Below are 16155 nucleotides of genomic sequence, written 5' to 3'. Positions count from 1 at the left end.
TGCACACACACAGCACACAGTTGGGTAATATAATCTTACTAATAGTTCTATTGCTTGAAGACTCATTTTCACAAACAGAGCTAACTACATACCCTCAAGGAATAGTCACTCTCAGGGGCAATTTGGTCCATCCTTTCTTGTTTCTTGTACCCTTTCTTCCCCGCAATCTCATCTAAATCCTCAGGAATCCTGATGTCATATTTATCCTTATCAAAGTCAAACTCTGTTGCATTTTTGTAGCTGTTGGAATAATGTTTAGAAAGAAACATTAACTTTGCATCAAGGAAAGCAGCACAAATTAATCCTAAGGAAGTAACAAGAAAACCTACAGTCAACTTCCCAGTGGGAGCACAGGTATAAAGCAAGCAAGACCAGAAGAAGTATCAAAGAAGGTTCAGGAAATCCAGATCACTGGTGTGGTGCTGGTAGGAATGTAAACTGGTACAGTTCTATAAAAAAGCCTGGCAGTTTCTTACAGCATAACAATAAAACTACCATATAACCTAGAAATTAAATTCTCCCTAGGCATTTATCTTTTAAAATATGAAGACTATATTCCCATAAAAATGCATGAATGTTCACAGCATGTTCTTATAATAGTCTCAAACTATGAACAAACCAGACCTCATTTAACAAACGAAGGGTCTGCCCCATAAAAATACACTGCTAGCATTCAAAACAGCAAATTACTGGTAGACAGCAGGAACTGGAAACAGAAGAAGGGAGGGAGGGCAATCCAAAGGGATCTATTCCTATGGTTCCATTTATAGAACAGTACTTGAAATGACAAAACTATACAACAGGGGACAGTTAAGAGTTGCCTGGGATTAAGGAGGAGTGACTACAAGAGGCTAACATGAGGGGTGCCTATGGTGAGTCAGGTGCCCACTATCAGACACTTTACTGTATTAACCACAACATCCCATCACTATCAACAAACTACTATACTTTATGATGCTTCCACCTGGGAAAACAAGATAAAGGGGACCGAAGACCTCTGTATTAGTTCTTATAACCGCACATTCATCTATTATTATCTCAAAATAGAAAGCTTAATTGAAAAAAGGGGCCAAAAATTCCTAGGAGTTAACAGCAGGAAGATGAAAGCAAGAAAACAAAAAGGGAATTTAGGAGGTCAGAAAAACACAAATTAAAAAATATATATAAGGGCTGAAGAGATGGCTTAGTGGTTAAGGCACTTGTCTACAAAGCCAAAGGACCCAGGTTCAATTTTCCAGGACCCACATAAGCCAGATACACAAGGGGGCACACACATCTGGAGTTCGTCTGCAGTGGCTGGAGGCCCTGATGCCCATTCTCTCTGTCTACCTGCCTATTTCTATATATCTCTCTCTCAAATAAATAAAAAAAAACAAAAAAAAAAAAAACAAAAAAAAACTTCAGGGCTGGAGAGTTGGCTTAGCAAAAGAATCCCTGTTCAACTATCCAGGACCCACATAAGCCAGATGCACAAGGGTGTACATGTATCTGGAGTTCGTTTGCAATGGCTGAAGAAGGGCCTGGTGCACCCAATCCCTCTCTCTCTTTCTGCCTTTCTCCCTCTCAAATAAATAAATAAAATATTAAAAAAAAAAACAAAACTTCAGGTTTACCTCTCTTGGTGGTTTTTGTTGTTTTGTTTTGTTTCTCAAGGTAGAGTCTTGCTCTAGCCCAGGCTGACCTAGAATTCACTATGTAGTCTCAGGGTGTCCTTGAACTCACAACGATCCTCCTTCCTCTGCCTCCCAAGTGCTGGGGTTAAAGGCCTGGGTCGCCATGCCTGGCTTTACTATTTATGTTTTATTTCCATGGTTCACATATTAAGATCTCTCATGATTACATGCTAATAATAAATTTTAAGGGTTTTTATTTGCAAGATATTTTATCTCACAAGGATGAAGAACTAGAAATATTAGCGGGGAGGGATGTATATCTACTACTTGTCTTCCCACATGCTAACTCACGCTCAGCTGTAGGAAATAGATAAATAAGAATCTCTTATAGTAATATGAAAGTATCTCACATAGAAGCAAAGTGGCTTCAATAATATACCCTTAGAAAAGACAAGTCAGGGCTGGAGTGGTGGCTTAGTGGTTAAGGCGCTCGCCTGCAAAGCCTAAGACTCATACTCAAGTCTCTAGGTCCCACATGGCCAGCCGCACAGTGACACAAGTGCGCAATGCTGCAAACGTATTCAAGGGGGCGCACGCATCTAGACTAGAGTTCATTCACAGTGACTGAAGGCCCTGGTGTACCCATTCACCCTCTCTCTCAAAATTGAAAAAAAAGAGAAAAGATAAATTATTAAGTATGCCAATAAACGGCTCTTTCCCCATCCATTTCTCTTTTGTATAACAAGGGATGAACATAATGAAATATTTCCTGCACATGTACTCTACTTCCCAAATAGCCAGCAGCTACTATCAAATCTAATTTACCTTCTAAGATTCCAAATGATGATCCTTGTCCCCTTCTTACCCATGATAGCATCAAGTTCTGCCAGCAATTTCTGTTCCGTGGAAAACAGAGAATGTTCCAGAATTGCAGCAAGGCTTGCTTTTGATTCTGTTAAATTAATCATCTGTCGTATGTCCTTAGTTAAAGACTAAGACCAACAACAAATTTTCCAAAATTATAATACAGAAACCAACTCTAAAAAACAGAGGATCTACTTCCAAAATTTTAAAACGGGGGCTGGAGAGATGGCCCAGTGGTTTAGGCACTTGCCTGCAAAGCTCAACAAGCCAGGTTCAATTCCCCAGTACCCACATAAAGCCAGATGCACAGGGGTGCACGCATCAGGAGTTTGTTGCAGGCCCTGATGCACCCATTCTGTTCCCCCTGCTTCTCTCTCCCTCTGCTTGCAAATAAAAATACTTAAAAAAAAAAAAATAGGGTTGGAGAGATGGCTTAGTGGTTAAGCGCTTGCCTGTGAAGCCTAAAGACACGTAGGCCAGATGCACAAGGAGGCACATGCATCTGGAGTTCGTTTGCAGTGGCTGGAGGCCCTGGCGTGCCCATTCTCTTTCTATCTGCCTCTTTCTCTCTCTGCCTGCCGCTTTCAAATAAATAAATAAAAGTAAACAATAAATAAATGTTAAAATAGCAGTGTCAACAAGGTGATGGTAAGGGAGGAAAAGACAAAAAGAAACAGGCAGTTATGAAAGGAGAAGGCTAAGTTGGGGGAAGCCAAAGAGGAGGAAGAGGGGAAAGAGAAACAAACAAAAAAAAAAAGTATGAAGACACCATAATGAAACCTAATTCTCTGTAAACCAATACAAAATTTTTCAGAAAAAGAGAGCTGGGTATGATGGCTCATGCCTTTAATCCCAGCACTTGGGAGGCTAAGGTAAGAGGACTGTGAGTGAGTTCTAGGTCAACTTGGGCCATAGTGAGACTCTGCCTCAAAATAAGCAAAAGAAAAGAAATATTGCACTGTTATTTCATGTGAATATCAAGGTAAAAAAAAAAAAAAAAAAGCTGACGGGCGTGGTGGCGCACACCTTTAATCCCAGCACTTGGGAGGCAGAGGTAGGAGGAAGGCCATGAGTTTGAGGCCACCCTGAGACTACATAGTCAATTCCAGGTCAGCCTGAGCTAGAGTGACACGCTACCTCAAAAAACAACAACAACAAAAAAAGCCAATAAAGTATTTGGTGTGTCAGCATGAGTCCCTGAATTTGGATCCCCAGCACCCAAGTAAAGCTGGGTGTAGTAGTATCTGACGGGAGATGGAGACAGGGGAATCCCGCAAGTACGTGGGACAGCTAGGCAAATACGTGAAAAAGAGACTCTGCCTCAAAACAAGCAAGAACCAATACCCAAGATTCCTCTGGCGTCCACAACGTTCACTGCACACGTGAGAGTGCCTGCAAGCACACTGCTGAGCTCACTGGTATCTGCCTATACTTCACACTGTTAGAGAGGCTGAGTCACAATAAAAAATTTGAGGCTAGGCACTTGGGAGGCAGAAGCAGGAGGATTGCCAAGTCAAGACTACATAGTGAATTGCAGGTCATCCTGGCCTAGAGCAAGACCTTACCTTAAGGGGAACAAAAAAAAAAAAAAAAAAAAAAAGAGGAGAGCATGAATAATATATGACAAAGAGCAAGATAGACAGACAAAAGACAAATTAACTCAACTGAAGAAAGGAAAAGGAGGAGCAAATTTATAGTATCTAATCATTTTTTTTGTTTATTTTTATTTATTTGATAGTGACAGAGAGAGAGAGGCAGATAGGGAGAGAAGAGAGAGAATGGGCGCGCCAGGGCCTCCAGCCACTGCAAATGAACTCCAGAGGCTTGCGCCCTCTTGTGCATCTGGCTAACATGGGACCTGGGGAATCGAGCCTCGAACTGGGGTCCTTAGGCTTCACAGGCAAGCACTTAACCGCTAAGCCATCTCTCCAGCCCAGTATCTAATCAATTTAATGCTCAATGTCAATGTGTTTATACGGAAAGGACTTTCCTAAATTTATCTTGCTCTTATTGTTATTAGGGAAACTTTCAAGCCAGACCAAAAAGTCTTACTCAGACTAAAAGAAAAAACTATCAAGTAAACACAGACTGATGCTTATAAACTCAGCTACTGAGGATGTGGAGGCAGGATTACAAACTTGAGGTCAACCTGGACTGTAGACCGAGATCCTATTTCTAAGAATTGTCTGAATTGTCTGTCTGGCCGGGCGTGGCGGTGCACGCCTTTAATCCCAGCACTTGGGAGGCAGAGGTAAGAGGATTGCCATGAGTTCGAGGTCATCCTGAGACTCCATAGTGAATTCCAGGTCAGCCTGGGATGGAATAAGACCCTGCCTTGAAAAACCAAAAAAAAAAAAAAAAAAAAGAATTGTCTGTCTGTTTTGAGGTACTGGGAATCTAACCCAGGTTTTTGGGCAGGCAGGCAAGCAAGAGCTCAACCACAGTGCTAACATAAAATGCAACCATTTATGCTAAGAATTTTAAAACAAAATTCCAACAGAAGGACAGACCCTTGAACTCTAAGCACAGGGTAAAGGAAGTATACATAGACAAGAACTGAAACACATACGATTAAAAAACAAAAACTTGGGGCTGAGGAAATGGGTCAGTGGTAAATGAACTTGTTTGCAAAGGCTGCTGGCCCAGGTTCAATTCCCCAGTATTCTCAAAAAGCCAGGTGCACAAAGTGGTACACGCACCTGGAGTTCATTTGCAATTGAAGAGGTCCCAATGCCCCCATTCTCTTTCTCTGTTGTGCACTCTGTTTGCAAATAAATCAATAAAGATATTGTTTGAAAAAACTATCCAGGCATGGTGGTAGATGACTTTAATCCCAGCCTTTGGGAAGCAGAGGAAGGAGGATTACTGTGAGTTTGAGGCCAACCTGAGACTATACAGTAAATTCGAGGTCAGCCTGGGCTAGAATGAGGCCCTACCTAAAAAAAAAAAAAAGGTGACCAGTGCCTGCCCTTACTCCCAGCACTTGCATGGCTGGGGCAGGAAAATCACGAATTCAAAGGCAAGCCTGGATGACAAAGGGAGGCCCTATCTCCCACAATACAAGAATTTAAAGGAAGGAAAAAAGATGGCATGGTCATGGTATATTGCTCATATTTATGGAAGTTATCAATACAAAAGTTTGACAAAACACTTAGCCACTAAAAAAAAAAAAAATCCAACAAAAGAGATGGACTGTTTCCTCAGTTTCTTCACAGCTTCTCTTTTAAAATCAAAAGGATATGGTGCCTGTTAAATGCCACTATCGGGACAAGAACATGCTCTGCCTTTATGACTTCCAAATAGGTCTGTGACAAGAAGCCCACACTCATGGTTTCTCCATTCTTGGTAAAAACAATTGCATCTTTACCCAAACGCATAGACCCTGACTTGAAGCCATTCCCATATAATCCAACTGGGACATGACCGTTCACGGTGACTTTATCACTGAAGCCAAAGCTGGAAAGACAAAAACAACAACAAAATGATATAAACATTGAATATTTACAATCTTTTAACTTTTTAAAGTTTAATAAATGCAATACAAACTTAAGAAACCTGAGTTCAAATGCTAATTCCACCCTTCCTAGCTGTGTAATCTTAGAAAAATTACTTTTAATCTACCTTAATGTGTTTCTCCATCTCTAAAAAGAAGGAAAAATGTCAACCACAGGTTGCATCATAATTTGGGCTTTAAGGACTTTTGAAATTTCATCCCACAAATTCTCTTCCTCTAGATATAAACAATTCTTTTGTTCTCAGCAAACCTATGTGGCAGGAATAATGATAGTTACAACTTTTTGGGCAAGAAAGAAATGCTTGCTGGGCTTGGTAGCGCATGCCTTTAATTCCAGTCTGGGGGGGCCGGGGAGGGCAGAGGTAGGAGGATCACTATGAGTTCGAGGCCACCCTGAGACAACAAAGTGAATTCCAGGTCAGCCTGGGCTAGAAAGAGACCTTACCTCAAAACAAAAAAAAAAAAAAAAAAACTTCAGGTACAGCAGAAGACCTCTGCTTCTAAATTCTTTCTCTACTTGTATTATGCCTCCAATTCCATTTCAAGCACATTTAATGAATTCTCACATCCTGTTCTCTGCCTCTATATCTTTTTTGTTGTTGTTGTTGTTGTTTGTTTTTTGTTTTTTCGAGGTAGGGTCTCACTCTAGCCCAGGCTGACCTGGAATTCACTATGGAGTCTCAGGGTGGCCTTGAACTCATGGCAATCCTCCTACCTCTGCCTCCCGAGTGCTGGGATTAAAGGCGTGCGCCACCACGCCCAGCTTATATCTTAAAGCCTTAGGACTACTTTATACTCTCAATCTCTTTAAAGCTCCACCCCAATAGTAAAATTTATTGGAAATACTTGTTAAGATCAATTTACCAACAGCTATCAGTGTACTTTAACTGTAAAGGAATGGTGGAATTTTAGGTTAAGTCAAACATGGGAAGAGGAGGGAAGGAGATGAGAATGGTGGGAATGCCTAATACTTTACTTACATTGTATCTACGGCATTTCATGGTTTCTTTCTTCTTCAAATACTAGATAGGGTCTCATTCTAGCTCAGGCTAACCTAAAATTCACTCTATCCCAAGATGGCCTTGAACTCATGGCAGCCCTGTTACCTCAGTCTAAGGGCTGATATTAAACACATGAGCCACCATGCCTGGTACATTTCATGTTTTCAAAATAAAAACAAACTAAGGATAAGAAATTATATTTTTATGACACGTAAAATTCCTCAACTGGGCATAAGCCCTCTTTTTGAAGGTGTTACATACCTCAGCATTTTATGCAACTTATCTGTTGTCATGCCATTCCCATTATCAGTGAATGTCAAGCAGATTCGCTCACTTATCACTGTCTTGTCAATCCATATCTGTTTAGCATTCACATCAGGATCATAAGCATTATCTGAGAGACAAAAGGTTTGGAGAAATTTTGAGTCTGTCTCTTAAAGCAAGCAATCAGTTCATAACAATCCTGTAACAAGCAGCAGAACACCTTATTACTGGAAGAGCTAACTCCTAGGAATTTCTAAGGATTAAAAACACAAACTAAACTATATTCATGTTCTATTGCAGAAGTAGGGAACAGACTGGTAGAACATCACTGAGTCACTACACAGGGATGGTTAAGAGAAGGACCAGCCTATCATGAGGGAAACTGAGAGCTGAGTATCAGCCAGTACTGGGAATTGGCATAAAAGGTACATAAAGTGGCTAAATTAATGAGAAGAGAGTATCACCTTCTAGTAAGCTACACCAATGCAACAGTCACCTTCTAAAGTGTCCACAATCATGATCCTGATAGTTTAACCCAAGTTTTTTGTGGCTTCACAATTCTATCACTACATGCTTCCCCATTTAACATCCCTGATTAGCATACTCATATCTCTCAGAATAGGTAAGTGTAAAGAATACATTAAAATGAAAAGGGGGGGGGCTTAGTGGTTAAGGCACTTGCCTGTGAAGCCTAATGACCCAGGTTCAATTCCCCCAGAAACCACATAAGCCAGATGCATAAGGTGGCACATGCGTCTGGAGTTTCTTTGCAGTGGCTGTACGCCCTGGAAGCCCATTTTCTCTCTCTGTCTCCTTTTCTCTCCCTCTTAAATAAATAAATGAAATATATGTAAAAAATGAAAAAATTTGAGTTCAAGGCCAGTCTAAGAATACATGATGAATTCCAAGTCAGCCTGGGCTAGAGTAAGACTCTACCTCAAAAAAAAAAAAAAAAAAAAGCTGGGCACGGTAGTGCACACCTTTAATCTCAACACTTGGGAGGCAGAGGTAGGATTGCTGTGAGTTCCTAAGATTACATAGAGAATTCCAAGTCAGCCTCGACTACAGCAAGACCCTACTTCAAAATAACAACAACAAAAATTAACTGATATCAATAATAAAATCAACTTGTAGATTATCCAACATTAAACACTAAATACTCCTTGGTAGAAATATATTTAAATATATTTTTTAGTTTTTTTTAAATTTAGTGTGAGAGAAAGAACTGGTGTGCCAGGGCCTTTTGTAGCTGCAAATGAACACCATATACCTGCCCCACTTTTTGCATCTGCCTTAGTATGGGTGGCTGAGGAATTAACCCAGATGTGCAGGGTTTTCAGACAAGGATCTTTAAATGCTAAGCCATCTTCACAGTGGAAAGAAATATATTTTGAAGTCTTTATCATAAACATTGGTTTTCAAAGTATCTTGCTACACAGCAGCCTAAAATTCAATTATTTATTTCCTTATTTTCAATTGCCAATAATCACACCTGTGTTAAAACTTCATTGGCTAAGCCACTGCACAAAGCTAAAAAGAGAGAGAGAGAGAGTGTGTGTGTGTGTGTACAAACAAGTATAGGGCCAGAGGACCTCCACCTTTTGTTTGTTTGTTTGTTTTTCAAGATAGGGTCTTACTCTAGCCCAGGCTGACCTGGAATTCACTATGTAGTCTCAGCGTGGCCTCGAACTAATGGCAATCCTCCTACCTCTCTCTGCCTCTCGAGTGCTGGGATTAAAGGCGTGCTCCACCACGCCAGACTTGTCACCTTTTGAGGCAGGGTCTCTTGCCACTGCAAATCAATTGCCTGACTGCAGAGGAAGATCAGACTAGCTAGCCTGTGAGCTTCAGATTCTCTTGGCTTCACCTCCCATTGCTGCAGGCACATTGGGATCACAGATGCCAACTTCTGACTTCATGTGGGTCCTGGGGAATTGAACCTAGATCTGCAGGCTTTGCAATCAAGTGCTTTTAACTACTGAGTCATCCACCTCCTTAGTCCCCTAAGTAATCTTTTTTAATGACTTCGGAAAAGATGAGCAGTATTTAATTAAAACTTAAGAAATTTGGGGGCTGGAGGGAGGGCTTAGTGGTTAAGACGTTTGCCTGCCCAGGTTCAATTCCCCAGGACCCACATTAGCCAGATGCACGAGGGGGCGCATGGAATTTGTTTGCACCCATTCTCTCTCTCTCTCTCTGTCAAATAAATAAATAAATAAGTTTTTTTAAAACTTTTTTTAAAATTTTTATTTATTTATTTGAGAGCAACAGACACAGAGAGAAAGACAGATAGAGGGAGAGAGAATGGGCGCGCCAGGGCTTCCAGCCTCTGCAAACGAACTCCAGACGCATGCGCCCCCTTGTGCATCTGGCTAACATGGGACCTGGGGAACCGAGGCTCAAACCGGGGTCCTTAGGCTTCACAGGCAAGCGCTTAACCACTAAGCCATCTCTCCAGCCCAATAAATAAGTTTTTAAAAAGAAATTTTGAATGCTATAAAAAGCACATGGTAGCTCTTCTATGTTGCGATTTAAAAAAAAACGGAAGCCGGGCGTGGTGGCGCATGCCTTTAATTCCAGCACTCGGGAGGCAGAGGTGGGAGGATTGCCATGAGTTCGAGGCCACCCTGAGACTCCATAGTGAATTACAGGTCAGCCTGGGCTAGAGTGAGACCTCAAAAATCAAAAAAAAAAAAAAAGGAGCTGCAATGATTTAGCCGATCTATTCTAGATCTGGGGGGGTAAAAAGAAAAGAAAATCACCTGTATGTATATGTTAGCAGGGGCAATTATACCAAAGAAAAGGTTGTCCTTGTAAGCTGACCATCAGGATTGCTGAGGGTTCAAGACCAGCCTAGGAACACAGTAAGACTCTGTCTCAGTAAACAACAAAACCAAGGGGGAGCTAGGAAGATGGCTCAGTGATTAAAGGCACTTGCCTGTAAAGCCTGATGACTCAAGTTTGAATCCCCTGTGCCCACATAAAGGTATACTCACAAAGCAGTGCATGTGTTGGAAGTTCACTGAGGCCCTGGCGGACCCAAACTCTTCTCTTCCTCTCTCTAGTAAATGATTAAATCTACAGTAGGAAGCTTCTTCAGGGTGTAACGGTGCACACCTTAATCCCAGTGCCCAGGAGTCCCAGGTAGGAGGATGGCCATGAGTTCAAGGCCAGCCTGAGCTAGAGTGAGACCACATTTCAAAAAATAAAATAGGGCTGGAGAGATTAAAGTGGTGCATAAATCTGGAGTTTGTTTGCAGTGGCAGGAGACCCTGGTGCCACTCATTATCTTCTCTCTCTCTCTCAAATAAATAAAAATTAAATTACATTAAGTTAAAAATTATTAGTTATTAAGGGCTAGGGATATGGTTTAGCAGTCAAAGGCATTTGCTTGCAAAGCCTGCCACAGTGGGTACAATACCCCAGTACTCACATAAAGCCAAATATACAAAGTGAGTCATGCTTTAAGAGCTTGTTTGCAAGAGGTTAAGAGGCCCTGGTGTTCCCATGCACACTTTTGTTTTCATTTTCTCTCACTCATAGAAATTATTCATTTATTTATTTGAATGTGTTGGTGCACCAGGATCTCTTGCAGTTGCAACTGAATGCCTGTCCAGCTCTTTGTGGGTGACTGGGGAACTGGACCCTGGCCAGCAGGCTTTGCAAACAAGTGCCTTTAACAGTTAAGCCATCTCCCCAGCCCTGGACTTTTCATTGATAAAGAATCACTCCTATAATCCCAGGACCAGCAAGGCTAAGGAAGGAGGACAACTGGAGTTCCAGGCTAACCTTAAGCTACAGGTCAGCCTGGGCTTGAGTGAGACCCTGCCTGCAGTGGGGGAGGGAGGGTTAGAGAGATGGTACAGCTTTAAAAGTACAAGTGTGCAAAGCTTGTTGGCCTGGGTTCAATATCCCAGTCACCCAAGTAAATCAAGATTCCAAAAGTAGCTCAAGCATCTGGTGTTCCACTTGCAGTGGCAAGAAACCCTGGCAGGCGCACACTCACGCACATATATACGAGTTTTAAAAAGTAAAGTAAAAAACTCTAAAATTGCCCTTTACAGCCAGGCATGGTGGCACATGTCCTTAATGCCAGCACTTGAGAGGCAAAGGTTAGAAGGATCATTCTGAGACTACATAGCAAATTCCAGGTCAGCATGGGCTACAGTGAAACCCTACCTCAAAGAAAGAAAAGAAATAGGGCTGGAGAAGATGGCTTTAGTGGTTAAGGCGTTTGCCTGCAAAGCTAAAGGACCCTGGTTCGATTTCCCAGGACTCACGTAAGCCAGATGCACAAGGGAGGTGCCCGCATCTGGAGTTTGTCTGCAGTGGCTGGAGGCCCTGGCATGCCCATTCTCTCTCTCTCTACCTCTTTTTTTTTCTCTCTCAAATAAATAAAATAAATTTTAAAAAACCTTTCCTTTACTATAGATATATTTTATTATTTATTTATGTGAAAGAGAATGGGTACACCATGACCTCCTGCTGCTGCAAATGAACTCCAAATGCACGTGGATCTGGCTTTATGTGGGTACTGGGGGGTAGAACCCAGACCTTCAGGATTTGCAAGCAAGCACCTTTAACAGTGAGCCATCTCCCCAGCTGTACCTTTACTGTATTTTAAAAATATACACCTAAATATTTAAAAATTGGCCAGAAAGTGGGCATATTGGTACATACCTTTATTCCCAGCACTCAGGAGGCTGAGATAGGAGGATCAGTGTGATTTCAAGGCCAGCCTGCAATTTCAGATCATCCTGGGCTAGAGTGAGACCCTACCTTAAAAAAAAATAAAATAAAATAAAAAATAAAAACAGCAGGGTGTGGTGGCACACCTTTAATCCCAGCACTCAGGAGGCCAAGGTAGGACTGCTGTTAGTTCAAGGCCAGCCTGAGCCTACAGAGTAAGTTCCAGACCCTACCTCAAAAACCAATATAAAGTTTAAAACTGAGTATGGTGGTACATGCCTTTAATCTCAGCACTTGGGAGGCAGAGGTAGGAGAACTGTCATGAGTTTGAGGCTACTCTGACACTACATAGTGAATTCCAGGTCAGCCTGAACTAAAGCATGACACTACTTCAAAAATAATAATTAAAAAAAAAAAAAGTAAAGGAAGAGGGTTTGGTAGAAGATCCAGCCCTAATCCAGGGCAGGAAGAGGTAAAGAGCCCCCCTCTTCTGAAACAGGGCCCTGGTCCACCACATCTGGTCTCCATAAAGCTGCACAGCCTGGTGGGCAGGCAGTAGACAGGCATACCTCCTCAAAAGACTTTAGAGACGGAGCCTGGACAGAGCCCCAGGTCCGGCAGCCCTGCTCTGTGGCTGAAGGTGACCACAGCCCATCTGGAAAAAACCTGGTAAATGCAGACAAGCTGGGAGGTCCCTGGAGGGCAGGAGCCTCAAAAGGCCTGGCACTCATCTCAGGCTAACTGGGAGGTGGTACCTTGACTTCACATGCTTCTCACTACTCCTGCTGTAGGCAGAAAATAAAGGGGAACCCCTCGAGTGAGACTGAGTTGAGGCTCCGTGGCTGTCCTAAACCGTACTATTAAGGAGTTTATGATAAAGGAGATACATGCTCAAAAAAAAAAAATTTTTTTTTTAAGGGGCTAGAGAGATGGCTCAGTGGCTAAGGCATTTATTTACCTGCAGAGCCTAACGGCCTGAGTTTGACTTCCCAGTACCTACGTAACACGTAAAAGTCACATGCATGAAGTGGCACATGTACCTGGAATTTGTATGTGGTGACCAGAAGCCCTGACACACCCATTCTCTATGTCTCCCTTCTATCTTCTCTCTCTCTCTGCTTACAAATAAAAATGTTTTTCGAGGTAGGGTCTCACTCTAGCCTAGGTTTACCTGGATTTCACTATGTGGTCTTAGGGTGGCATCGAACTCACAATGATTCTCCTACCTCTGCCTCCCCAGTCCTGAGATTAAGAGCGTGTCTCAGCATGCTAGGCTATAAAGCATTTTTAATAATAATAATAAAAAAAAATTGGCCAGGTATGGTGGTGCATGCCTTTAATCCCAGCACTCAGGAGGCTAAGGTAGGAGGATCACTGTGAGTTCCAGGTCAACTTGGGGTAGAATGAGACTCTTGCCTGAAAAAACAAAAACAGAACAACAAAAAAAAGTCTTGTGCATGAACTTTTCTAAGAAAAATAATCATGACCTCATAATACAAATTTGAACACAATCTTTTTGCATGCTTATTAAAACATTATTAAAATAAACTGGGTGTGGCGGAGCATGCCTTTAATCCTAGCACTTGGAGGCAAAGGTGGGACTGCCATGAGTTCGAAGCCACTCTAAGACTACATAGTGAATTCCAGGTCAGGCTGGGCTAAAACAAGAAAGAAAGAGAATGATATTAAAATATAATCCTAGAGGCCGGGTGTGGTGGCACACACCTCTAAGCCCAGCACTTGGGAGGCAAAAGTAGGAGGATCAGCATGAGTTCAAGGCCACCCTGAGACTACATAGTGAATTCCAGGTAAGCCTGAACTACAGTGAGACCCTACCTCGAAAAACCAAAAACTAAAAATACATTTACAACCAGGTGTAGTGATACGTGCCTTTAATCCCAGCACCTGGGAGGCAGAGGTAGGAGGATTGTCATGCATTTGAGGACAGCCTGGGACTACAGGGTGACTGCCAGGTCAGCCTGGGCTAAAGTGACCCCCTATCTCGAAAAAGTAAAAATAAAAATAAATTCACCTATATTTTACACACTTGCACAACTGAAAAGTATAATTTTTTCTTTCATAATCAAAATAAAAACATTTTTAATATAGATGCTTTGGGAGCTCAGCAAACTAAATAAATACTAAATGCTAGGAAGTACTTAACAAGCAGTATTATGGAAGGTTGAGCGGTAACATTTGATGTCAAATGAATAGTTGTTATGCTTATAAATAAGCATTACCACTAACATCATTTAGGATCCATTTTTAAAGTACAACGGTGCATTATTTTAATAGTCTTTAAAACTACAATTAGAAACAGACAGTATATGAAATATCAATTTACATACCTATTAATTCAGCAACTGCACTGAATGGCCAAGTATGACTAGTAGAATTTGTATGTAAAAACTTCGGGCAAAGCTGAAACAAACCAATGATTCATGTAAATTAATTCAGCTGTTAACTTTTGACACCACCACCCATTACAATTGTCTGTCTTTGTGTTAAACAACACTGAGAAGGAATGAAAATGGCTTAGCTGCTTGCTCCAGGATTAATCTTCCTGGAAGAAGAGGCTGAGAGCCAACTCGATAGCTTACACCCATCAACACTTGTTTCAAACCCTTCCCTCATGTCCACAAGGTCCTAGACTGTTCAATCCTGAACGCGCTGATGCTCTGTAAGACCTGCTTTAAAACCGACCCCGCCACAGTCCTAACTGCCCTACTTTGAAACACACTTCGGCCTATGAAGCAGATCTGTACAAATACACCAAGTCTTAATCGTCTTACTAGCCTGGTCTACTCCTCTGTGCATTGGCAGCACGTTAGTCCCATAAACTTACTAGCTTGGCTTGATCAATAGGCTTTTCTGTTGGTGTCTCACGCTTTACCTTGGTTCTATTATTTACTCCAAGTTCACTGTAATTAAACTTATGGCAGTTAGCACGGCGTGCCATCTATAAGCTATGCAAACGACAGTATCAGATTCACTGCAGCAATCGCTATTCTGGTTTCCAAAGCTTCTAAGTCTGATTTTACTTCAAGCAATAAGAGTTTGGAAGAATATGCCAACTGACTTTTTGCTATAAGGAAATATTAATTTCCTGAATGATGTAAGCATTAAGTGCAAAAAAAAAAAAAAAAAAGGCTTGAAGGCCAGGTGTGGTAGTGCACACCTTTAATCCCAGCACCAGGGAAGCAGAGGTAGGAGGATCACTGAGTTTGAGGCCATCCTGAGAGTACAGAGCGAGTTCCAGATCTGCCTGGACTAGAATGAGAACTTACTTCAGGGGAAAAAAAAAAAGGACTTGAAATTTTCCGTATGCAGAGATTGGTCATGCCATCTGTTGGGTGTTCATTTTGAATAGATGCTATCATATTTAAAGAAAGGAAAAGAAAAAAGAAGGAATAAAAGGAGATCACTGCATTGTTTAATGTGAAGAACTCCAGAAACAAGGTAAAATTTTAATCAATCCAGAAGTGCTGTTGCCACCAGGAGAGGTTAGAAGTCTATTTTTCCTCTGGCTTTCAGACAATCTACCAAACATTTATTTACTACTCATCAAGTAGAACACTACACATCAGAGATAGCATTATAAAAGACTGGCCTTGAGCCAGGCACACACCTTTATTCCCAGAGGCAGAGGTAGGAGGATCACCATGAGTTCCAGGCCACCCTGAGACTACATAGTGAATTCCAGGTCAGCCTGAGCTAAAGTGAGACCCTACCTCAAAAAACCAAAAATAAGGGCTGGAGAGATGGCTTAGCAGTTAAGCGCTTGCCTGTGAAGCCTAAGGACCCCGGTTCGAGGCTCGGTTCCCCAGGTCCCACATTAGCCAGATGCACAAGGGGGCGCACGCATCTGGAGTTCGTTTGCAGAGGCTGGAAGCCCTGGCGCGCCCATTCTCTCTCTCTCCCTCTATCTGTCTTTCTCTCTGTCTCTGTCGCTCTCAAATAAATAAATAAAAATTAAAAAAAAAATAAAAATAAAAATAAAAAAAGAGTGGCCTTGGACTGGAGAGAGAGGTCAGTGGTTAGGAATACTTCCTGTGCAAGCATGAGGGCCTGAGGAGGCGTGAGAGATGGCTTCAGCTTGATCCCCGGGATCCATGTAACCATGTGGGGAGTAGACACTTGCCAGAGCTCACAAAGCCATGGAAGCTACAGGACTGGTGAGACTCCTGCTCAAGTAAGAGGAGGTGGAAGA

General features: G+C 42.0%; 1 protein-coding gene across 2 annotated transcripts in view; it reads right to left on the bottom strand.

Moving 5' to 3' along the window:
• Positions 1 to 16155, bottom strand: part of Morc3 (MORC family CW-type zinc finger 3) — a 55720-nt gene that overhangs the window by 27210 nt on the left and 12355 nt on the right. For both annotated transcript variants that reach the window (XM_045150438.1, XM_045150439.1), the window contains exons 2-6: positions 14294 to 14366; positions 7254 to 7386; positions 5719 to 5933; positions 2439 to 2586; positions 93 to 240 (exon numbers count right to left, since the gene is read on the bottom strand). In XM_045150438.1, coding sequence (XP_045006373.1) covers positions 93 to 240; positions 2439 to 2586; positions 5719 to 5933; positions 7254 to 7386; positions 14294 to 14366 — 717 coding nt within the window. The remainder of the gene's footprint in view (positions 1 to 92; positions 241 to 2438; positions 2587 to 5718; positions 5934 to 7253; positions 7387 to 14293; positions 14367 to 16155) is intronic.

Source organism: Jaculus jaculus, chromosome 5 (genome assembly GCF_020740685.1).
Source record: "Jaculus jaculus isolate mJacJac1 chromosome 5, mJacJac1.mat.Y.cur, whole genome shotgun sequence".
Taxonomy (NCBI): Eukaryota; Metazoa; Chordata; class Mammalia; order Rodentia; family Dipodidae; genus Jaculus; species Jaculus jaculus.
This window is presented reverse-complemented; position numbering and strand designations above follow the sequence as displayed.